At 50.8% G+C, this 25,475-nt stretch overlaps 1 protein-coding gene across 7 annotated transcripts in view; it reads left to right on the forward strand.

Annotated features, from left to right (window-relative positions):
* Positions 1 to 25,475, forward strand: part of Msi2 (musashi RNA binding protein 2) — a 360,249-nt gene that overhangs the window by 314,661 nt on the left and 20,113 nt on the right. For 4 of the 7 annotated variants that reach the window (XM_087910116.1, XM_087910117.1, XM_087910119.1 and 1 more), the window contains exons 10-11: positions 5,261 to 5,335; positions 23,540 to 23,602. In XM_087910116.1, coding sequence (XP_087766242.1) covers positions 5,261 to 5,335; positions 23,540 to 23,602 — 138 coding nt within the window. Of the gene's footprint in view, positions 1 to 5,260; positions 5,336 to 22,162; positions 22,187 to 23,539; positions 23,603 to 25,475 lie in introns of all 7 variants that reach the window. The other 3 variants (XM_087910114.1, XM_087910115.1, XM_087910118.1) reach the window with 1 other exon arrangement.

Consider the following 25,475-nt stretch of genomic DNA (forward strand, 5'->3'; position numbering starts at 1 on the left):
TTTGACTTTAACTTTCACAGCCTTTAATTGGATGGACTAAAAGATGGTAAGAATTCCTTAAAAGAGTGTAGGGGGCTGAAGAGGAAGGGACCCACCTCTTACTTCTGAGCCAGACAGAACCAGAAACAACCGCGCCATCAGTGGAGATGCTTCTGCAACCCACAGGTCCTGTCCCGTTGTCCACGTTCTGTGGGAGCACCCATAGTCATCCAGCCTGATGCTGCAGAGTCGTCCTGGGTTTTCTTAATGAAAGTGTGCTTAGTAAAATCAAACACGTGACTGTTTGTATTTGATTCTCCTTGGCCTTCTCTGCATTTAGCCTCATAATCCCGCTGCCTTTAATATTCTTGGCCTGGTTGGGCATAAGCTATTTATTAAACACGTGGTAGAGAGAGAAAGCTCAGTGTTGAATCCTTGTAAAAAAGCGTCCCTTGGCAGGCGGGGGAGAAGAGAGATGCTACAGGCCAGATAGCAGCTAGCCAAAGGCGTTCTTATCTTCCTCTGTCCCAATAGATCCTTGGAGAACTCTGGCACAGTGCTCCCCAACATTGATGCCTTCTAAATTGAAGGCAATAAATAAATAATAAATAAAAATAGATCGTTGTTGAAAGGCCTGGGGAGCCATGATCTGCACACGGTCACTCCAGATCAGGAGATCCGCTTACCTTCCTGGACTTGTCTATAGACCCTTCTGGAGTTAACTTTCCCCTGAAATACTGGTTTGTCTGTCCTAATTTGTGCACCTGTTCCTTGGTAGACAGAAGTAGCTTGGAGTTCAGCTGTCCCTTATCCTTCTGGCGCAATGGGTCCAGACAGCCTTCTGAGTCTGTGAGTCTGCCCTTTGTCTGCTCGCCAGTGAGGGGACCGCCGGTTTCATGTACATATCAGCCCTTGAGTATTTGTGATACGGCCCACGCCCCTAAGGGACTGAAGTTTCCCTTCCAGATAGTTTTCGTTAAAGGTTAAATTAGCGCGGGTGTGGAGGAGCCCTACAGCTGGGGAGAATTCTTGGACTGTGGGACTTTGTGGACTGGCGTCCTCGTCCTTGCTTATGAGGGGCTCTTGGTCCTCGCTTGACCTCAAGGAGCTATCCTGGTAGCCCCAGGCAGTCCCGCACTTGTAGCAGACACTCGCTGTGCTCTCTGGATAAATGACCCCTCTCTCTTGTCTCTTTGAAGTCAAGAGCCTGGGCAAAGCCTTATTTCAGGATACTAGGTGGTTGCCTAAGAGCCTGGATAAGCCATGGCCTGTCTAAGATGCAGGCATTTCTAAGTTAGGAGCAGAGATCTAAAGCCACAGTTTTGAGAACCCTGTGAGCATCCCGAGGAGGGGGCCGCACAAAGAACTTTCCAGCACACCCGAGTTCTATTATCCCTCTCTTACTGTGCAGCCACAATGGAAAGCCTCGGTGTGAGGAAGGTGGTCATCCAGGCAGAAGGCTTGATTTTTTTTTTATTTTTTTTATTTTTTTTGCCTTTAGTGACAAGAGATAATTACTGTGGGATTGATCAGGCATCCAGAGTACTGGAGCAAATAAATTGTGCAGTGGCCAGTGTGGGAGGGGCCCAGCCGCTAATGGAAGCGGTGGCTGGGTCATCCTGCTGTAATGTGGCTTGATGGAGCGTCCGCACGGGTCTCCTGTAATGTGCTATTGATATGCAGCCAGCCAGTTTCCCCCGTGCGGCCCGGGCCCTGAGCCACTGGAGCAGAGCTGGGCTGCACAGCCGCAAATGAAGAGGAAAATTGAAGTAATGTTGTATTATAAATTTATAATTTCATCTGCCTGACAGAGAGGCTCTTCAGTATTGGGGGTATGGAGATGAGATTCCCCCAGCGTGGCAGGTGTGGAATTTTCATCTCCATTCCTTGGGTGATGATGATATTGGCCAATCCGGAAGAACAGGGTGAGGCCCAAAGTCTGTGGGAACTTGACAGTATGTTTCTTTTTCCGTGTTGAAGACTTGAGGATCTTCGTGAGGGAGAATATTTGCAATGAAGCTATACAGGTAACTTGAGTACCAGGAGGGACTAGCCATCCCACTGTTCCTCACCTACATTCAGGGGAAATGACGCATGGGCTTTTGCTCTTCCTGTCAAATTAACACTTCAAATTTAAGCCCCTGCTCTGAAGTTAGCAGCAAAGGAGCCATTTTTCTTCAGGACAACCCCTAGGCAGTAGTGATTTGACCATTTGCCTATAATCCATTTATCAATATTGTTGAAATAGTGCTATCAGAAATCTAGCCCTGAAAAGATCTGATTTGATAGTAGATGATTAATTTAGAGAAAAATTGAGCTGCCCAGCCAGGATATAAAATTCCAAAGAACAGCCCATTGCGTATGTGTTCAGTCAAGGACTCTGGGGTCTGGCCACCACTCTCCTCTCTCTTCCCCATCAGGTGCTCTGAGCTCAGTGGCCTCCTAGGCTCCTGCCCCTCTGAGACCAGTAGGTACAATGTTGCTGGGTCATTCTGTCTTGCCTTCTGCCAGTGAGGCATCGTGAGCCTGGAGGATAATCTCACCAGGACGGAGCCAGTGGCCGGGCCCAGATGAAGTAGAGCTAGCCCAGTTGGCCAGTGACTTAGTTCACAGGTGGAAAGGCTCCAGCTGTAGCAAGGACCACAGCTGGTCATTGCTGAGAATTTGAGCACCCCAGTGCCACCAGTGACCTGCAAGGCTTTTTACCTGTGGCAAGACTCCACCTCCAAATGAAAGGGGGAAACCCCCATCTTAGGTCAGAGTCATGTGACAGAATCCCATAGGTCTTAATCAGCTTTTGAATTCACATCTATTTCTCAGCCCTGAATGCTAGGAAATCCAAAATCAAGGCCCTCATGGAATGGTTACAGGTGGTGAACGCCTGTTCATCACGACAGTACTCCGGCCTCACATAGTGAGAGAATCAGTGGTCTCTCTGGAACCTTCCGGGAAAGAGCACTCATCCATTTATGAGGGCTGTGCTCTTGTGAGCCATTTGCCTCCCAAAGGCCCTAACTCCTAATATGGTATATCAGGTTTGAAGGTTAGGATTTTGTAACATGAGGGGGCCGGCTTGTTGGGGTTTCTGTCCCGCCCGGTACCCCAACAAGCCAGCAAGCCCCAAGGAAAATCAATCACACAGAAATCTCTATAAACTATAAAGCTGATTGGCTCATTAGGTCAGGCTTCTTGTTAACTCTTATAACTTATATTAACTCATTTTTCTCATCTATGTTAGCCATAATGGCTCCGTACCTTTCTCAGCTGGGCATGTTACATGCTGCCTCTTCGGTGGTCTGCGCAGGAGTGGCTGAGAGAGCTTCTGCTTCCAGAATATCCCCGGTCTTTTTGCTCCACCCCTACTTCCTGTCTGGCTTTCCCGCCTATATTGCCTGCCTGGCCAATCGGCATTTTATTAAAATATAATTGACACAATACAGACAATTCTTCCGCATCAGGATTTCAGTGTGAATTTAGGGAGACTCAAACAGTCAGGCCATGGTCATCCCCAAGGGCGTGGTCTTGAGCTAGGCCTAGGTACCAGGTCTCCTGACTTCCAGACCCATGAGTGACCTAGGTCTAGTGGTGAAGCCATCCCCCAGCATCTCCAAGGAAAAAGCCATGCAAGGCTTAACTTTGGGCCTCTGAGGCATAAGCACTGACTGGCAGTGGGAAGACTTCCCAGGCCTGACTCGTGATGGGGAGGAGAACGTGGAACGCAGGGTCAGAGTGTGATTGGTATGACACTCCATGGGGAGGTGAATAATAAACTCCCTGAGCTTGTGCTTCGGGGGAGTATGCAAGCAGAGCAGAAACAGGTAGAGTGGCCACTGTTCCCCGTCTTCTGGAAAACTTGGGGCCTGCCCTACATCCACCACAGAAGTGGCTTTCCACTCTCTCTTTGGTAGAAATAGAAGAAGTGCCTCTGACCTCTGGGAGTGGCAAAGACTATTCTACGGAGCGGTGGTGCTCAGAATTAGCAGGAAGGCTGGGGAATGGAGCCTGGCAAGCAGACAGGAGCTTCGAGAGTTGAGTCATCAGAGCTCCAGCTGCCAGCCAAGGGGACAGCCCAGGAATGGCCTGGTCAGAGGGCCACTTGGCACCTCTGGCTGCTGGATTGTCCTGCTGATGCCAGAGTAAACACTCAGAATCACCTGTCATCCTCTGTCCACTGGCTCTAGATGCAGGTCCCTGTGAAAGTTTGCCTTGGCCTGCCGCCCAGGCAGAAGCAGAGTGCGTTCAAGTGCTGGCCAAACCGACACCCACCAGCCAGCCACCTCAAAGGCCAAAGCTGAGGGCTAGTCAGTGTGCTGGTAGGGGACTGGGGTGACATTTTTGGAGTATGATTGTACTGAGCTAACCCACACAGGGTGGAAGGAGGTACAATAGGTCTCTGGGGACGAGGACAGGAGGTAGTTGCGGAGTCGCTGTGACCAAGGAAGCTACAGTACAGGAAGGCTCCGTTCACCACCACTGGTGTTAGTCGGGACGGGGCATGAAGAATGAGGAGAGCAGTACCGAAGTGACCTCCTGAATGGGAGATTGCTTCATAGAGTGGAGCAGGCCCACCCCGTCCAGGACTCACTACAGGGCTCTCAGCACCCTTTAGTAGGTCACCTTCTGCAGAAGGATCAGACAAACCATCCACCATGAATTGTCCATGGGAATTCTGCGCCTGGCCTTCAGAGCTCAGCCGGGACTTCCTGGTACATGTTTTCACACGGTCCCTCTAGCTCTCTCGAAGACACACCTCTTTGCAGTGTCTATGCTGGGCCATGGCCCCCGCCTCCCTCAGCCATGGCTTGCTAAGCTGAGAGGCAGCCCTCTGCGTAGCTACTAAACTGCCAATCCCAGAGTACCCCTGCCCCGTGTGATGCTCTGGCTCCTGTCCACTGCCTCAAAAGAAGGCAGTACAAGGACTTTAATCTCCTACTGTCAACATCTTTAAGGTAAAGTACATTCAGGGTAAGCTCTCCAAATGTCAGAGCCACAGGCAGGCACTGTGCTCCTCCTTCCGTGTGGTATTTACTCTACAGGTTCATGAATGTACCTGGGCTTTGGGCAGTCTGGCTGCCTAAATATGGGTTAATTATAAACATCCTCATGGTCACACCTCCAGCCGTGGGAGAGAGGGGATCCAGGGCCTGAATAGAGACCCTCCCCAGAGATCCATCATTCTGTGAGCATAACCACAGCTGATGTTCGCTGTCACCTTCCGTGAAATAGCACTCCGGGTCCAAGGCCACTGTCTGACACCTCGTTCTTTCTCTCTTTGTTCAAGGCTACCCCAATTTTGTGGCAACCTATGGCCGAGGCTACCCCGGATTCGCTCCTAGCTATGGCTATCAGTTCCCAGGTAAGTGGCTTAGATGCTGGGGTTTTGGAAATTTGGGAGGCAGACATCTGAAGGGGAGCGGGAGATGCTCCGAGAGAGAACACAATTTGCATACCTGTGTGTCGACCTTCCAAGTCCTCTCTTGTCCATGGTCAGGGTATAATTGGAACTTTCCAATGGACTAGAGTGTTTCCTTGAGGCGGGTGGCAAAACAGGAGGAGAGAAGAGGTGGGAAACCCCTTCTGCTCACTGCCTCTGCCCCCAAGCCTGTTCTCGGGCTTTTCTGGGGGATTAACTTCAGGCCCAGGGCTCATTGCTGCATCCACCATCCCTGCTGCCTGCTGCTCTTCACATGTGCCTGTCTAATGCTTCCCAGCCTGCCTTCCCTTCCTCCTCTCCTCTAATCCTCTCGACTGCCCTGACATCGGGCTTTTCTGGTATATGCTGATGAGGTCCAGGGGTCAGACTTGTGCTTTGTACCCTGAACGGACTCTGCAAATTCTCGTTCTGCTCTGCATAGACAGCTGAGCATGACACTGCCTCCCCCATGCCCAGGTGCTTTAGCGCTGAGGGAGCCAGTGGGTGTGGTCTGGGGAAAATGCAGAGGATGCTGCAGGAAATGATGCTTTAGGAGTGCTGATGTTCTTTGTGAGGTAAACTTCCTCACAGATGAGAATATATTAGGGTGCTTAGTGTGTCAGAGTCAAAGGCCAGATAATGTGGCCAGAGCTGATGTAAGGGAAGTCTGTGCTCCGCGGTTCTCTGTGTTCTTAGGCTGGTGCGGATTGCGGGAGGTACTACTCTCAGTGACTGTTCTTGGGGTTACCACATCTCTACTTGGAGACCTCGGAGAAGTGCTGAGCAGAGGCACAGAAAGCCGGCCTGAGGGAAGGCTGAGCCTGTGGAGCAGGAGGGTGGAGGAAAGGCCTAAGGCAGCACTGGCCTCAGTTCAGGCTTTGAAATGGTGACCGAGACGTGCAGGGCTGTGTCCCATGATTCTGGCCCGTACTGGAAACCTAGACACTATCCTGGCTCTGGTTCCAGTTGGACAAGTGGCTGTGTGGCCAGTCACGTGCTCTGGTCCTCACTTCTTATTTGTGAATGGTTGGTGAGTGAGAAAGACAGACAGTGCAGCTCTCTGAGTGTGGGGTCAGGGACAGAAGGGAGAGAGATGGAGCTACAGAAACCCAAGTAGAACGTTGAGCGGAATGGCTCTGCTGGGACTTTGGCAGTTTCCCCCTCTGGGAGATGCTGTGGGCAAGGGCCCTTGGCGGGCTCTCTCCTCTCCACAGCCTTTCTGCGGCTTGGACTCCTGGGACAGAAAATCTGTATTCAGGCTAGAACGGTGCCTAGTTTATCCCCACTACAGGTAGAGATCCCAAGGCATAGAGGCAGAGTCACAGTGAGCAAGGGGCAGCAATTAGCCCAGGCAGCCTGAATCCTAACGTCTAATACTTCACTGTTAGCCAGTATCCACTGGCCAACTAGGTGCCATAGGCCACTAAAATTTAGATCTGTAGTAATTAAAATTCAGGAGAAAGGAAAACCTGAGGTCTTCATTCACACTGGCTGCATGCCAGTGGCTGGGCAGTCACATGAGGCTGGTGGCTGGTCTCAGAGTGGAAAATGGTGTGTTTCCATCCCGCTGAGGGTTCTGTTGCTCAGTGTTGTTCCATCAAAAGATGCGGTACGGTGCTCTAGAAGTGTGTACATGCAGAGTTGGAGGGGCACAATGTGTGATACTTTGGGGACAGGAAGTGGACCCCATGCTAAGACCCCTGTCTTGTCTGAACCAGCTCAGGAAGTATCTGGCAGTGTTCTAACTCTGTGGCCCACATCCGTGGGTCTGCCCCAGACAGACAGAGAGACAGACGTGCCAGCGTGACCTAGCTGAGGCTGGATAACTGAGGTGCTGTTCCTCAGGTGACTGGTTCCTTCTGGGAAGTCAAGGCTTTGATAAGGAGCGGGTACAGTGTCTATGCCTGGAGATGCTGTTCATCGTGTTTCCAACTCTTCAACTGTGGCCAGTCACTAGGGTTAACTATGGGGGAGAAATCGGCTTGAAGGCAGGCAGGCAGTATTCCCTGGCCCATAGGCTGGACAGTCTACTCTCAGCCACCAAACTTTCTGTGTCCTATCCATTTGTAGTCAAAAGATTCTCTTATCCCATGACCCGAGAGAGACAACTATCAATCTGCAGCTGAGGAGGTGTGAACCACCCAGCCTTTTTCTTAGTATGTCAGGAGTCAGGTTGGGGTCAGAGCTCACCCCACTCCATGAACCTAGGCCCTGGAGTTGCCCTTCATGGAGCATCAGCCCCCATCTATTTGTTCTAACTGCCAAGCCCTAGACGCGAAGCCTAGACTGCCTCCTGTGTCCTTCCAGTCATGAGTTCAGGATGTGGTCAGTCCCTCTAGAATCAAATTTGACATTGTCACAGAGTTTAAGGCTTGGACTTCAGCATGAAATCTTGAGGGTGTCCTGACTTTAGTCTCCTGTGTCACTCCATAAGGACTGTTTGAGGTGGGTGTGGCTAAGGAGGCGATGGGACTGCCCAGTGGTGCTCCAACAGTGGGGCCACCTAGGGCTCTGCCTTCTCCTTGCCCCCTTTAGGTGGTTCTGAAGAGCAGTTCGCATGCCCTGGGGCTCAATCCTGGCCCTTTCTGACTCTGGCCCAGCTCTTGTCACCACCAGGTTGTCCCGACGCTTTTCCTGCTTTTCCTTTGTGATCTCAATAGCCTTATCCTGTGCCCACGTTTCATTTCTAGCCCCTCTGAGGTCCTACGTGAGTCCCGCGCCCCTCCTAAGCCTTCTGAGTCCATCCTAGAGAAATGGTGGGAGAGAAATGACAGCCTACCGGGTTCTCAAACCACAACTTTCATGCATTAGCAGGAGTCTGGGTCCTTCTCATCAGACAGGAACCTCATCCCTTCCAAAGTGTTCTTAGCACATGTCTCTTCCTATACGTCCATGTCAACTGACTGGGGTCCAGGTCTCACCCCACCTGTGTGACATGTAGTCCCAATAGATCTTCGTGGGCCACACAACTGTGTCAAACAGGTTAATCTGTGTAGCCACCTGCAGGGTTGTTTGGGAACAAGCACCATGTGCTGAGAAATGGGCTGTACGGCCTTGGGTCAGAATTGGGGTTGGGGCTCTTTTCTAAGAAGGTTGGGGAGCCGTTGGCAAATGGCTCCTGCCTCTCGTGCTCAGGGGTCTTCCCTAGCCCTGCGTTCGCATCAGTGTTGAGTCTGGAACGGTGGTCCTGTCACCAGTGGTCTGCCCACATCCTCTCATCCTCCCCTTCTGGGCCTCTCCCATCTGTTTACCCTGTTAACTAGCAACTCTGTGGACTCTGTGTCTGGTCCCTTTTCACTCCTCAAACTATTTGCCGATTTCGATTCATGAGATGTAATTGTTATCAACAAGCTCTTAAAAGAAGCATCACAAGTGGGGGCTTGCCATCATTTCTAGAGCGTACACACTCGTGCCAGAGCCGCCCGACTGCTGGCAGGGCCCGCTGAAATCTGTCCTGTCTGGCTGATTGAGTGAATGAACATGATTTCTCCTGTTTTAAATTCTGGGAAAGACCTCGTTGTTTTGCTTTGTTTCGTTCCAGAAAACTTGGTGTGCCTGTGCCCTCCCACTTTGCTTCCTGAATGCATTGTGGCCAGTCCCACCCCTACCTGCACCCCACCCCCAAGGTAGGGATTCCTTGGAGGAATCCTGCAGATGCTGCCTTTTTAGAATAATGATCAAGTGGGCTTGCTGGGCATCTCATGGGGCAAGACATAAGCTTTTAAGTGCTGGTGACCCAGAGGGGTTGCAGCTGTGTGAACTGGAGGGTGCACCTGTGTCCTGTGGCGTGCTATGGTGACGTGCGCGTGCACGCACACACACCCTTCTGTAAAACCTTGTGGAAAATGGGACCTGAATGAGCAGCTGTGTAAACACTGTCCAGTTGACTTTGTCCTTTGGGGCTGGTCTCTTGGTGGCTATTGCCACAATGAACTCATCTGTCTGTCTGAGAAGGGACAGTAGAGTCACCCTGAGCCTGCTAGTTGTTGCACCTAGTGGGCACAGATGCCACCTCCCCACTGGGCTCCCCTTACCCAACCTCACTGCTTCACCTGTGTATCTTACCCCTACCCCATGGCACCCCAGGGTGGGAAGGAACAGAACATCTGGGACCATCCAAATTGGGCTACAGCTCAGTGCTAGCACCCCCTATCCAGAAGGATCATGTTATGCTGACCCCGTCCACATCCCTCTTTGAAATGTCCCTACTCTCTTGAGTTAGTAGTGACATTTCAGTCACACCCACAAAAGCCAGAGTTTGTGGGCAGCGACCCGTGGCTCTGTTTGCCTGACCCGGTGTGATCAGATGTGTACATTTGAATACCAGCGCCCTTGATAGCCATAGAACAGGTCAGCGTGGCAGGAGGTCCGTGCAGTTTGGCTCCTCTTGTTAGAGATAACTGATGCACAATTGCCTGGTTCCCTTTCATTGTTCTCCGGGCTTTTTCCTGAGTGGTGGCGGAGGAGGCGGTTGCTGCTCTTCAAAAACAAAGCTTGTAGGCTTTCCTCCTCTTAGTTTGACCTTGGCTTCTGTGAACTGCTTTGCTCTGGTGAGCGTGTCCTGAAGTGCTCGCCTTTCAGGCAGTTCAGTTCAGCCATTGTGAGTTTCCCCCGTTGCTGTAAATAGTTCGTCTGCACTGCTCCCTAATGACGGTTTATGTTTCCCCCTGTAAGCAACTGAGGTAGAAAAATAAATTGTTTACTACGGACATGCTGTGTGCTGCCGTCTCTTAGCCTGAGAGTGTCCTGTTCTCGCTCCAGGGGAGGTGAATGTACTAAATAACCAGCGCCAGTGACAGCCAAGTTCATTTTGTAGAAGCATGCCAAGTCCCCCCGGCTGCTGCCTGGCCCCGGCTCTCCCTTCGTCCTCGGCAGACAGCCCTGTGCTTTTGCTGGAGGTGATCTGTCCTTGAGCAGAGATGGAACAGCTGCTCACACCAGCTGCGGGATAGCACCCTGCCCCACACTCTGCCGCCACTCCCTCCCACCAGTGAAGACAGCGCCTGAACGTTTCACATCTGTGCATCGGGTGTGGGCCTGTACGGTTGCGCGCGGGCTGAGGCACACATCTTGCCTTGCCTTTCCTAACCCCCAGAGCAGTGCACGCTATAGAACAGTAGACCTGTTTCCGGATGGAGACTCAAAGGGTCTCTTGTTCTGGTACCGTTTGGTCACTTTGTAGCCAGGTGACCTTGTACTCTGAACAGTGAAAGTGCTTTTTTGGTTGAGGTAGAAATGAGGTAGAGAGAGAGAGAGATAATACACCATGCAAATCAGTAAATGCTCTAGAATGAAGTTTTAGGAATAATGAGTATTGACATTGATGATGCAGTATAGCTTCCCAGAGTGATTTTCCCGTCCTCAGCCCTCATGATGGTACTGCCTGGAACTCCTTATCAATGATCCCGAGTGGCATGGGATTCCCCTACCCCCACCCCAGGGAGTTGCCAGGGCAGGCCTCAGGGCGCTGAGTGCATTGATGAATGAAGAGCTGATGGGGTGTCTTGGAGTAGTTGGGGTTCAAGTCAGGTTTCAGAAGGCCCCCATTGCATGGGATGGATTGGAGGAGGGTTTACAGAGGAGGGGCGACGGAGGCAACCTTTCTCTGTGAGTCAGGGTATGAAGGGCTAGTGTGTCCAGAAGGATGTCCCCTCCTGTCTACCCCCATCTTTCTTCTCAACCTCACCTTCTCAGCTCCATTCCTCTTCCTTGCCTCAGGCTAGCCGGTGGCTCTTTGGGATCTGCCATCACTACTAAGGACAATAAGGTTGCTATGGCACCAACTGCCAAAAGTCTCACCTTAGCTAGAGTGCTTCAGGCACCCAGGAGAGCCAGACTTATAACCAGCACTTATACTTGCTTCCTGAGCCATTGTGTGCAAAGGGCAAGGGCTGGGTAGGTCCCAGGCTGGGGAGGCCCTGCTCCAGCAACTAGGACTAGAAATTTTGTTTGTTCCCTGGCTCTTTAGCAATGAAGTCAGACCTCTGAGGTGACTGTGACGAATGGAGATTGGTTCGCTAGAGTACCAGTCTTGGAATAACCAAGGCTTTGCCATCCTTTGGGATTACCACGTCAGGACTCCCAACCACTAAGCCGTTTACTACCAAGTTTTTGCTCTCAGTCTCTTTAGTCACTGTCCAGTGACAGTCCCTGGTGCTGTCTGAGCCAAGCTCAATAGGAGGTGGCCTGAGGTGAGGCGGCCTGGCTTAAAGAGGCCCCGTTCATCTGGAGAGAACCTCAAATAGCCTTTATCAGCCAGAGTCGCTGCTAGGTAACCTTTGAGCAAAGACCAAGTTTCATGGCCAGTCACATCCTGCACAGGCAGAGTGGGCAGCCTGGGCATTCAGGAGACAGTATTCCTTAAGTGGGCAGGCTGGGGGGACAGCCCTGGCTATGGACAAAATGCTGTGACTTGCCCCAGCTGCCAGTTCTGCCTGGAGAACAGTATTTTTACAAACTTTTCAGAGAAGCAGATCCTACACTCTTCAAAGACCTAGGGTGCTGTGTGGAGCAGCCTCAGGGCCCTTCTGTCTACTCCTCTCTGTAGCCCTCCAGAGTGAGAGACCCTCAAGGTCAGTCCCAGCTCAGGAACAGAAGCCCTGGGCCTGTACTCAGCACTGAGTTCCACCTGATCTCCTGGGTTCTGCTCTCTGGCTAAGTTCTCAGAGCCTTAGGCCAGGAGAGGCCTTTCCAGGGCTGTCCTGGTGGAATATCAGAATCCAGAAATCAAAGAACCCTGCCCTTCAGTGTCAGCTCAATCTCCTTGATCCTGCTTCAGTTTGGAAGGGGCTCCTTTCCCCACCCTCTCTCACCCTATGCCATTCCAGAGATACCCACACTGGGGAACCTGTGTGGCACCCAGGTGGTGACCTCTTAGGCACTACCTGACTCTTCCAGTGAGCAGGGTCTGACCTCTCACCAGCTGGGAAGCAGAACTTGAAATGTCAAAGTGGGAGGTTAGCCTTCGGACTTGATGGATGGAGCTGAGGATCCATGAGTCTGTGCAGGGCCAAAGCTATAAGCAGGGCGTGGCCTTATAAGGAAGAGCCTCTCCCATCTATCCTATCCAAACCCCTAATCCTTCTCTGCCCTCCCCACCCCACAGTCCTCCCTAGCGGTTGCCTCTTCACAGAGGCGCTCTTAAATTACAAGCCAGCTCCCAGAGGCCAGCCTGCTGGCCACCTGGCCCTATGTGTACTCCGGGATTTATCCTCTCATTTAAATATTAAAGGCAAGCTTAGTCAGGAGGCAGATCTGTGGCTTTGAAAGTCAGCGGAGCACCCCAAATCCAGCCAGGACTGGAGGGAGGCTTGTGGGGCTTGTGGGTGTGCAGTATCGCCGAGCAATCCGCGCTGGCATGGAAAATCAGGAGTTGACTCTATTCCCAGATGAAAGTGGAGCACAGTGCCTAATAGGCACTTAATAAACATTTGCAGAAATGAATTGGAGCAATCTGGATTGACAGGAATTGCGGGTTTCACTTGCGATCAGCTTTCTGTGCCTCTTGAAGCTGCTCTGCATAAATAAGAGGATACCACAAAGTGAGCGCTCAGCTCCTCATGGTCATACCGCACAACACACCAGACATGCATCTCTCACACACACACACACATCACATGCACTCACATCTCACACACACACACATCACATGCACTCACATCACACCCACCCGCACCGCACACATCACATGCACATGCATCACACACGCATCATACACTCACATCACATGCACACGCATCTTACACACACATCACATACACACACCTCACACACGCATCATGCACTCACATCACATGCACACGCATCACACACGCATCATACACTCACATCACATGCACACGCATCTCACACACACATCACATACACACACATCTCACACACGCATCATGCACTCACATCACACCCACCCGCACCCACACACATCACATACACATGCATCACACATGCATCATACACTCACATCACATGCACATACATCTCACACACACTTCATGCACTCACATCACACCCACCCGCACCCACACACATCACATACACATGCATCACACATGCACCATACACTCACATCACATGCACATGCATCTCACACACATTACATACACACACATCTCACACACATCGCACCCACCTGCACCCACACACATCACATACACATGCATCACACACACATCACATACACACACATCTCACACACTACATACACACGTATACACACACACACAGATGGGGCTCTTTTTTATCTTGCCTAAACCCTGGGCCTCAGTGTCCCTACCTGTCAAATACCTATCAGATAGAGAAGGTGGTCCTACCTCATCTCCCTGCCTCAACTGAGGGGGTCTGGAGAAGCAGCAGGTTAGTAATGAAGGAGGCTGTGGGTGTGTACTTCCTTCCCCGTGAGCTTCGAACTGGTACCTACCAGATCTGTCTCTTCTCACTGCCACCTGCGTGCTCTCCCATGCCTTCTCAGATACCTATGCCACCTGCCTTAAAGTCCCCTTTGGGTTCCACTGGGGGGACCCTCATCACCGTTCCTCAGGCCTTCCATTTTTATTTCATCGGTAAAAATAAGTGAAAGCCTACAGCGTACAAAACAAAATTACAACAACAAAATTTCTCAGACATGAAACTCTGGGTAGACTGCTACATCCGGCCTAGGGTCCAGGCTTTGGTGCCTTCCAGAGCAGCCAAGGACAAGCAGAAGGCAGTGGTGTGTCCACTACACCTTTTCCCCAAACCCAAAGGAGGTTTTTCACTGAGTCAGACTCAGCCTGGACACACTGCCAGAAGAGCCCCCTTGGTTCTGCTTCTCTGACTGCTGGGAAAATGCATGGGACAGCCACTACACCTGTCCCAGAGAGTCTCTCAGGGCACAGAGACACTGGGCAATTAACTCCAAGCCTACAGAAACATCCCCCATGTGGCCAGCTAGGGCATTCCCAGCACAACCCATGTGGCTATAGCAGCGTGTTGGGAGCAGGTAGTCTTGGTCTATTCCTGCTATAGTAACAATACACAGCCTGGAGGTAGCAGCAGCAGAAATCTGTTTCCTAGGTGGTTCTAGATGCTGGGAAGATTTACTGTCATGGTGAGGGCTACTTCCTGGTCCACAGATGCTTGTTTTCTTGTTGTATCTTCGCTTTGTTTGAGGGCTGGGAGGGAGTGGTTAGTGAACTCTTTGAATTCTTTCTTTAAAAATGCATTTATTTACTTTGTGTCCGTATGTGTGTATAGGTGTATGTGTGCGCACATAAACACACATGGTAATGGGGTGGAGTATCCCTGCCATAGAGGGTGTGTGGCGGTCAGAGGACAACTTTATATTGCTGGTTCTCTCCTTTCACCTTTATATTGGTTCTGGGCATTGAACACAGATTGCCAGACTTGCTCAGCTCCTGCTGTTGAGCTGTCTTGCTGGCCCTGGGTTCTCTTTTATAAAGGTAGTGATCTCCACAGAGAGGGCTCCATCCTCATGGCTGCTCACTTCTCAAAGGTCCCACAGCCACCTTTGACTCCAGCTCCAGGGGATCTGATGCCTCCTTCTGGCTACCATGGGTACCTGCACACATGTGGTGTGCATACACAGATGCATAAATAATGAAAATAAGTTTTCCCAGTAGATCTTGCAAGGGTATTCTAGATCTAGAGACTAGCAGGCAGAACGTCAAAGAAGCACCTGACTTCTTCATCCTTCCCATTCCTGCATTCATTGATTCTGTGGTCACCATCTGGACAGATGCTGTCCTTGTACCAAGGCAAAGACAGCAAGACTTTGCTAGTGGGATGTCAATGCAGACACCTTGTGCTCCAGGAATGCTGGCCTCACTTTGCCATAAGAGAACACTTGACGTCTCCTTCAGGCACGTTCACCTCCTAAGACAAAAGCAGTCAAGTCCAGCCTGCATCACTTCATGATAGCTCCCGGAGCTCTCCAGGCCCCCTCATCCTGCCCTCAACCCCCACAGTCTCAGCTTTGAACATCTGTGCTTTCAGGCAAGGCTAGAAGCAAAAAATGACTGCAACCCCTCCCCTTCCGATATCCACGCCTCCTCCATCCATTCTTCTTTTGCCGTCAGCACAGAGCTAAAGACACCCATCACGTCACAAGCCCAGAACCCAGTGTTGGTGGCATGGTGATAAGTGCAAGACCAGTCCTCCCTTGCTGGCTGTAGAGGAACAAAGAAGATTCCATTTGATGGAAAAATCCAGGGAGAACCCTCGGGCCCTGTCATGCTGTGTTCCCTACCCCGCCCCCACTCGCCAAAAACCTGGAAACTGTCGTCAAGAAATGTTGGAAGGGTAGCACTGTCAGGCCAGAGCATGATGGGAAAAAGTTGATCCACTCAGTCGCAGGCCTCGGGGACCCATGATCACACCTGTGGTGATTTCTGGCTGCCTTGGCCAGAACCTCCCCGAGCCTTGCAAGTACCTTTGTGTCCCGCCGTCATGGGTCCCTGCTGCAGCTCAAGCTTATGCTTGAGAGGAAACAACCCTTAGCTCACGCACAAATTATGCGTGTTACCCATGAAAGCCCTTTGGATGCCAAATCACGTAAATTAATAGGATTTTAGAATAGGAAGCACCGAAGGGATTTCTCAGCTCTGTTGCTGTTACCTTGGGCAATAATAATAATAAAAAAAAATAGAAATTGGAGTTTTTAGTGCACTTGTGCTAAGCACTTCGCACTATCATCTCCTGTCCCCTCACAGCAGCCCACAAAATAGACGCTAGAAGCTGTGTTTCACAGAGGAAAATGAGGAAGAGACGGGGTATTTAAGAGTCTTGGCAGGAAATAAGGCTTTTCTTCTCTCTCTCTCTCTCTCTCTCTCTCTCTCTCTCTCTCTCTCTCTCTTCCTTCCTTCCTTCTTTTTTTTTAATGTGGATTCTGAGGGTCACACTCAGGTCTTCCTTCTGGCAGTGCGAGCATTTTTCCAACTGAACCGTCTCCCTGACCCCACCGCCCCGCTTGAACCACCCTTGTCCTCATTTGGTTTCCTCTCTCAGCTGCAGACCCGTTGTCTGTTAATGAAATAGAGACGGCTTTTCTTGTCCGGTGGGAGACGGACACAAGGAAATTCTTTGACCTAGTGAAAGTAGCCACTACCATCGTTAACGTGGCTTATTGCCAAGGCCAGGCCTCTTATAGCCAAGGAAAGGAAACAACTAAGAATGTTGTTCTTGCTTAGTTCCAACCTGTGAACTAATCTAGCAGGTGTCCCTGTGCTAGCTCTTAGGATTTTTAAATACTGTATTTCCATACTAGTTGGCAAGTTGCTGCCCTGAACTCCAGAGAACCTCACCTCAACCTCTGAATCCTCCCTTGAGCAGAGTGGATACCCAAAGCATCCTGTCCAGTCTCCATGCTGTAGTGGATGATAGTGGAGTTCTAGATGTTGACTTCCGGAGATGGAACCAAGGGCAGAGTTGGAGCTCCCGGAAAGCAGGAAGTTCTGGGTGTCCAGCGCTCATTGTCCTGATCCCTGGAGGTGGCTGCTGTAGGGCTAGTGGCAGTGGGAGTCGGACGGAGTTCAGTCTGTTGAGCAGCCCCCTACCACCATGGGAGGAAACTAAGGCCAAGCTTATCAAATCAAAATGGCTCAGACCATGTTGGGGGAAAACATGATTTTGGCTTTCTTTATCCATTCTGTGTTTGAAAAACCTGGGTGACAAGGAGTACCATAAAAACTCAGAAATTTGTTTAACTCGGCTATGTGGAAGCGGTGAGATTTGGGAGGCTAGGTCAAGATCCACCATCTTGGGAATTCATCCGTTCCCCTCCCTCCTGCTGTTCCATCTTGGAGGGGAAGATGAGATGGGATGACCACACCCTCTACTTCTGTCCCCAGGACTGAGTTGTCCAAATGCCGCCTCCATCTCTCAGCTGCTGCTAGGTCCTTGAGCTCCATGGTGACGCTGAAGCAGACAGAAGCCGAAAGGTTCTGAGTCACAAGTTCCTCTCTCCTCTTGTCATAGGGAACCCATAGTCTCCTGAGGTTCCACTCACCCTGAGGCTTAGCCAGTTTGTCTCTGTCCTAGAGAGTCAGTTTGATGTAGTCTAATTGTAGAGCCTCGTCCCACTGATAGAACCAATAACTAACCCCATTTTCCCATTGGGAGATGCAGTCACAGGGCAGGGGCCGTGAGTGTTGGCCATGTGCTTGGGACAATGCACATAACAACCCTCCCATAAATGGGCAGGAGGCCAGGTCTTGAGAACAGTTCTTGGAGGGTTCTTTGGTCGGCATGGGGCCTGAACGAAGTGCCCTAGCCCTCTGCTGTAAGGGTTTGAATGGCTTGAGGTAGAAAAGCCCAGGAGAACGATGCTAGGCTAAAATCACCAGATAGAGCTTCCTACTTGAGGGGAAGCTGGACCTGGTACTACTCAAGAAGCATGAGAAAGGGATCTGGAGAGATGGCTCAGCGGTTAAGAGCACTGACTGCTCTTCCAAAGGTCCTGAGTTCAATTCCCAGCAACCATATGGTGGCTCACAACCATCTGTAATGAGATCTGGTGCCCTCTCTGGCCTGCAGGCACACATGTAGGCAGATATTGTATGCATAATAAATGAATAAATACTTAAAAAAAAGGAAGCATAGGAAAGAATCCCAGGTTCAAGACTAGCTTGAGCAACTTATTGAGACCTGCCTCAAAGTAAGGGCTAGAGCTGTAGCTCAGTGGTAGAGGGTTTGCCTAGCTTGCACAAGGCCCTGGGTTCGGTATTTAAGAAGAAAGGGAAGAAGAATATTGCTAAAACCTTCTGCCACTTCACAGATACATCATGATGCACCTTCCCTTATTTTCACCAAACAGCCGGAGAATTGACATGTTAAGTAGCAGTTATTTTAAAAGTTAACCAGGGTGAGGTGGAGCCATGTTTTGTGCTTGCCTTTCATGTTTCAGGGGCTAATGCCCTGAAGAAAGCAGACCCGAGATGTCTACCCCTTACCCTTGACCACAGACAGCCTTGGTTTTCCAGTTTGGCTCCTCTGCTTCCTCCCCAGAGACAGCTGTCAGGTTCTAAATTATGTATTTTCTCTGCTGTAGCCAAGAGCCAATGGTGAGGCATCCTTAGGCCACGTTCTCTTCAGTATCTCTTCCCCCGCCCCCGCCGTAAGCAGCAGCCTCTGGCCCTCTTACCTGGCTAAGACATCTGCACAGCCATTGGGACCTCCTGGGAAAACTGGTCTCACTCCTCAAACAGCCTGTCTTAAGTCAGATTCCTGTTTTGGATGCCAGGAGCTCAGGGCTTATTCTGTTCTTTTTTAAATGAACGCGCATCAGCTTCCGTCAAAGCAGACCATTTCTGTTTGATCCTGGAAATGTGTCCCTTTGTTGATTAGCTTCGCCTCCTCTTTGGAGCGTCCATTCTGATGTGAACCCCTGGTTCCTCTAGCTCCAATTATGTGCCGCCCAGCTTTCTTCCAGTCTCAGAAGTCAGAGTTGTGAATTCCCTGTAAAACGCTGAGCTGTGCCACCCCAGGCAGGCCTGAGCAGCCTGGGCCAGCCAGTGGCAGATGGCAATGTTTCCAAACTCGTGTAGGACATGTTTCCTACATTCTGTGTAACAGTTTCTTCTTTCAGTGGCTTATTTTCCACTGTTTGGATTCAGGGAAGCAACATTAGATTAGCCAAGACTGTTTGAACCAGCTATAGAAACTCCGTGTAGCAAGAGGCAGGGTGTGCTGGGGGAGGGAACAGAAGAACATTTGATCAGGCAAACCTAGAAAAGGCTGTTCATATGGGACTTGAAGAAAGATTCCCCCAAATCATATCTCCTGAAGCTGTGAGGAGCTCCAGAATTCTCTTCATCCTTTTGGGGATTTGTGACCCATCCCAGGTCACAGAAATAGTATTAACCATCTGGAACTCCAGCAATGCCCTCCTAAGCCCACGTCTCTTCCAAACGAATATGGGAAAAGGAGACAGAAAAGACCCTTGATCTCGCAGTCAACCAGACAAGAAGCAACACCTTTTCAGTGTTTACAAAAAGCAAAGACCCAAACCAATTCCTATAACTCAATGGCTTCTCTGTCTACACTGTATGCCAGAAACTCCCAGAACGCTTGATTCTGTTGATGACGGTGGGCCCAGGGCAACCTGTGTTTTTTGAAGTTCCTCCAAGCAAGGTTGGAATCCACAGTTCTGAATAGGACTGAGCGCAAGGATTTGGTTCCACTACATTCTCAGGAGGCCCCTTGCTCCTGGGAGGTAGAAGAGGTGACTGAGTGTACCACTGTGCACTTGACTGATTTTTTTTAAAAAACAGCTTATTAGCCAGGCTGTGGTGGCACACCCCTTTAATCCCAACACTTGGGAGGCAGAGGCAGGTGGATCTCTGTGAATTTGAGGCCAACTTGATCTACAGAGCTAGTTCAGGACAGCCAAGGCTACGCAAAGAAATTTTATCTCGAAAAACAAAACAACAAGAACATATGCTATTGTTTTACTTGTTATTTGTGCGTGCACACACGGAAGTCAGTGGATGACTTTCTGGAGTCTGTTCTCTGCTCCTACCTTATTTCGGTCTACTGCAGACTAGCTGGCCCGTGGGCTTCACCGCGTCCAGCATGAGATCAAAGGCACAAACTTAGGCTTATTTGCCATGATTTTTACTCATTGAACCATTCTACCAGCCAGTGACCTGATGTCCATTACCAAAGGTCCTCAATTTTTACTATCCTCAGAAGCTTTTCAAGGCCCCAATGCCTGGCTGTACCAAAGACTAAGCCAGTCATGATCCCCAGGAACATCAACCTGTGTGAATGCTGTAAACCAGGTAGCCCTGCGAGGGTCTCAAACCAGAGTTGAAAATCGACGTGTCTGGCCGAGTGGGCACTCCTGTGTACCATAGAATGCATCGTCCCTTGTGTTTACCTTGCTCCTGGGAGTATGTGAGTTTCCATCTTGAGGCTGGAGGGCCAGTGGGGGTTCAGGCTGCTGGACTGGCAGATGGTTCTGCCCTTGCCTATGCTTGACCCATAGGAGCAGCTCCCAGCTCCCCCTCACACACAGTAGCAACATACTCTGCTCAACTAAAGTTTGGGAAGACTTGGAACTGGAGGCCAAGTGGGCCATGTGACTGAATTCTGTCCTAGAAGAGATTCTGGCAAGAGAAATAAGATACGCATATAAAAATAGCTGTGCTTAGATAATACAGAACGCAGTGAGTGCCACAGAGGCAGAAAAAAGTAGGTGTGGTATCATAATTTTAAAAAATTTAAATGCTATTGACTTATTATTTGCAGTGAGGACATGACTTCCAAAAAGTCTATCAAAGTGTGTCATTCACTGGCAGTGATGTGGCACTATCTTTCACTTAGACAAGTCACTAACCTCAAAGTTTTGTTACCATCAACTCCAGAGGAATTGAGATTGTCATTGTCATAGATAGACAGGCTCGTTCAGGGCTTAGGGACTATAAAGGTCATCTTGCCAGCCAGCCTGCCTTGCAGCTGAGAGGAATAATGTACCCTGCCCAAGTCATACAACAAGCAAGGCGGGGGTCAGCCAGGGCTGGGGGCCCAACTAGCTGAAGAATAGATCTCTGGCTCCGACCGCATCCACCAAGATGCTACACGATAGTCTGCCCTCATCTAGAACCCCTCCATTAGCCGAGTTCTAATTTATCCAGGCATCCTTTCTATGCCTGTAAGGTTCCCGGGCAGCGGGAACGTGGTACATTCCTGTTCACAGATAGCCCGCCTGTAGCTCCCAGCCAATCTGGGATTTGATCAGCAAAGCATTCCTCCCCTTTCTGCTGGATTCATGTGCATTTGGGCAGTTTTCATCATTAGAGATAAACAGAATACATGCTGCTATTTGGAGGGGTGGAAATCAGCTTTAAAAGTCAGTAAGAAAGAAAAGACATGGTGAAGGGTTGGTCACAGGTCACTACTCCCTAGAAGGAGCTCAGGTAAGGTCCCCAAGTCCTTGTGACCTTACAACCATGACTTCTACTGTGGAGAAAGCAGAACAGGCCCTGTCTAGGAAGAGTTTTCTCTTGGACACCATGGGGCTGGTGGCTGGAGAGATTTGACAATACTCCCATTATACTGGCTCACTCTCAGACATTGGGAAGAACTGAGAGACCAAGGTGACCAAGGCGGGGGCTGCGGCCAACACAGAGTGGCTTCCTCTGCAGCCGCCTCTGATAAACCCTTCTCTTAGTTCACATTGGTGGCTGAGGAAACTTCCTGGCAGAGCATTTCATGTCTAGCAGAAGCCTTTATCTGAGCTGGAAAATAATGGATTTCCCTTTTTTGGACAAGTTTTTTATTTTCTTTTTTTAAACTCTCCCTCTTTCTCTTGGACTTCTTGTCCGAACTGCTTAACTCTAGAAAATAGACTTTTTGTTAACACATCTTGCTGACCATACCCCCTTCCTCCAACCAAGCTCTTCTGACGCTCCCAAGGAAACCTCCTGTGTTATGTCTGGGTAAGAAAGAACAAAGAAATAGCCTTTCTCTTCCTCGCTGCTTTCTCCTCCCTAGCACCCCAAGTCCTGCACTGGGCCTGCAAGAGGAGACTGGGTGGACAGAGGTGGGGCCAAGGAGAAATAACCTGACTTCTTCCTTATTTTCCTTCAGCACCATCTTCAGAAATCTAGAGCCTGCGTGGAAGAGCTGGGGAGAGGACTAGGTGGGGAGTCCCATCCCGGGCTCCCTCTGGGAAGGGAGCAGCAAGGTCTTGATGGGCACTGGGAGACTCATTCCCAGCCTGGGAGAACCGTGTACAATTATTTCACCTGGATCTTTCTTTTTCCCCTTCAACAGCCCTATTACCATATTTAAATGCAAGTATGTCTCTTTTCGTTGGCATTTTCAGTAGCTTAGCGTGACCTTTTTAGAGTAGCTCTTTCCCTTTTGAACGTCTCACCCTCCGTAGAACCACGTAGCTCGGACCATAGTCTTTAGAGTTTAGTGAGCTTCTAGTTGGCTCTGTGTGGAGGCTTTCTTCCTTCCTCTGCTCCTCTGCTCCCCGCTCTTCCGGTGCATGTCTTGTTCCGTTGTCCTGTGGAAATGCCGGACAGGCTCTGTGGCTGGTCGCGCAGCTCTTGGTGGGGGGGGGGGGACTGTTTGGTGGGTTGCATCATTTAAAGAATAGCCCTGGAAGTAGGTCTTAGGATCAGGCTGCAAATGTCTGCCTAGTGGCAGAAGATGTCTGTCTCTCTGTTTGTGGAAGTGTGCCTGTATATACCCCAGTTTGTGACTTGTGTGTCAAGTTAGTGGCCAGAGAAGCCTACTAGAGAGGAAGGATTCAGCCCACCTCGCCTTTCCTGGGGACGTTCTGTAGGCACACTCACTCCTGCCTGGCCTAGCTTTGCTAGACAGTGCACATCTTAACCTGAAAGGATCCCTGGGTAGGAGCCGGGGCGGGGAGCACTCCCAATTGACTTCATCTGACGGTAGCCTCAGGTACTGGAGTCCTAGCTCAGTTCCCTGTTATTGCCATGGGGTGGGATGGGATATAATCTGTGGTGCCTGACAGATGCAAAGCCCTGGGTTCCATCCCCAGGATCACAGAGTATTATTATATATAATAATACAACTCGGAGGAGATCGAAATACCGAGCGGGATCACACAGAACCAACAGAGATCGCCTTCAGCCATCTGACATCTGGCCCCATGTGCATACTCACTTGGGAACCCCCAAAGGCTTCACCCTCAGGCCTGGGGCCATGGTACTGAAGACAGGAAGTTTTGACCAGTCTAGAGCTTTAGATGACCAGACCTTTGGAGAACTTTTGGGAGTAAAACCATCTCTAGGTCCTGGCACCTTTTCTCTGAAGACGCCAGCTGCAGGTGCTTCCCGTCTCAGGGCTCCAGCTGACCCACCACCAGAATCTCTGTAAGGAGTAGCAGGCCAGGCCTGGGGCATCGTCATGCATCAGTGCAGGGTCAACTGAGACCTCAACTCGAAAGACATAGGTCCTCCTCATAGCTGAGTCACTGCCGTGTGCTTCCTAGAAGGCACTTCTGGGATGACCAGTGTGTGAGAGTCAAACACCTAAGGATACTGTGCCTTCCAGAAGCCTGAGAGCCCCTGAGCTGTGTCCCCCAGCGCTGTCTGTGAAGCCCTTCCTAGCTGCCTTTTGTGTGACCTGGGGTCCGCTGTGGCTCCTTCTGACTCCATTCTTCCCTCTCTCCAGGCTTCCCAGCAGCAGCGTATGGGCCAGTGGCGGCGGCAGCAGTGGCGGCGGCTCGAGGATCAGGTAGGAAGGTGTGCGGGGCAGGCGGCTCCCAGGCATGCCTCGTGTGCAGGGGAAGGTAAAAGCCCTGCCAATCTGTGTGGCTGTGTCTGTCCAGCACCCCTCTCACCACAGCCCAGGGGAGGGGGTAGGGACAGGGAGACGCCACCAAGGCCCGACCACCCAGGCCTGTTCCTACAGGAGTCTGCCACAGTTAGGGAACTGCAAACCCCAAGCAGAATTATTCTCCCATTAACAAAGAGAAACTGCCTTTCCCTTTGGCTTTGCACCGTCCCATCTCTAAGCCCAGGTTCTGGGCATTCTGGTCATTGCCACCCTTGGCTTTGACAGGTTCAGAAGGTTCCCTTCCTTGGGTCTCTGATCCACGGAAGAGGCACCGAGTAGGCTCACTCTCCAGTCAGTTCTGACAGGTGGGCTTTTGACTCTGACTCAACTCCCAGGGCCCTTGAGGTCAGAGAAGGAGCGAGGCTGCTGGAGCCTTGAATCCCTGTTGTCACAGACTCTCTTCTGAGTCAAGCAGCCGCCAAAGAAACTGGAGCTTTCTCTCCTCTGACCTTATCCTAACCTTTAAAAGATCTGGAAGCCTCCAGTGGCTAGGGAGCACTTCCCCAGCAATACTGTAAGGTCCCGCCAGAACTGGGGTGTGTCACCCCACTGTGAGTGCCACGGGCTTCCTGCCACACACCCCCGCTGATAGCTGCTCCTTCCACCTTCTCCTCCCTCTGGAGCAGGTTGACTCCGGCTCTTTTACCCTGCCCTGCCTACCCACCCCACCTCACCCCACAGCCAGGGCTCTGGAGCACTCATAACTAGGCTCTGAAGAAAGTGGGCAGCTTGGGGTGCTGGTGACAGTACCAGGAAGTGGAGCATTAAAAGCCCAGAGGGCAAATGCCTAAAACCCGAACTGGCACAGTGAGGCTCATTAGAAAACGTCAGAGAAAATCCGTTCCATGCAAACTGGCACTGCCTCCAAGCTACAAAGGATCCTCTACCCCAAGATACCCACTGGAGTTTTAGGGGCCCAGGCAGGGAATTAACTGAGGGTGGGGGCTACTGAGGGGCAGTTTGCCAGAGATCTGGTGGTTAGCAGGCAGGCTGGGAAGTCCAAAGAGCTGGGCACTCTCAACTTCCATCCACCCTAGTCCCTAAAGCCACCGCCTCGCCCTCTGGCCAGCGTCCCTTGGTGTCCCTCCACTCCCAGGCCCTAGGAAGGGTGCACAATTGCATCGTGTCTTCCTGTTTCTGGTTTGGGGGTTTTTAACTTGAGTGTTTGGCGGGGGCGGGGAATAAAAGAAGCCTCATTCCTACCTGTGCCTGGGAGGAGAGAAGGATAAAAGAACAGTCTTGAAATTTGTGAGTGTTGATGTTTGTTTTCTCTGTTCAGTTTCTTTCTTTTGATAACTTTTGGATTATGAAACTAAACTTTAACCCGAAATTAACCCTGCCTCTCTCCCCACCCCACCCCGTTCCCCTTGACTTCATGGCAAGTTTAAAGGGCAGTATGGGATTCTTTGCGAGTCTGAGAGCCGTCTCCTAGTCTGTGCTCCCTTCTGCCACCCCTGTCCATGCACAGGACACCCCCCCTCCCAGAGCCAGGCAGGGGCCCCACTCACCCACCCCTCTAACTCCTAACCCTCAAGGTCATCTCCAACCACACATTTTGTTTCCAGGACCAGTGGTGTTTTATTTGTAGCCATTTCCATCGGGAGCCAAATCTCCCACAGACCATCAAGGTCAGCCATGCTCATCGCTGCACTGTTAGTGAATCGTATTCAGGAGTACGCTCCCCAACCCCCTGCCCATCCCAGCCTGGGTTAGACCGAAGAGTAAATCCTCAGCTTGAGGTACCCACCCAAGGGGAAACCCCCAGTGCTGC

The sequence above is a fragment of the Myodes glareolus genome, chromosome 9, assembly GCF_982192425.1.
Source record: "Myodes glareolus chromosome 9, mMyoGla1.1, whole genome shotgun sequence".
Classification (NCBI taxonomy): Eukaryota; Metazoa; Chordata; class Mammalia; order Rodentia; family Cricetidae; genus Myodes; species Myodes glareolus.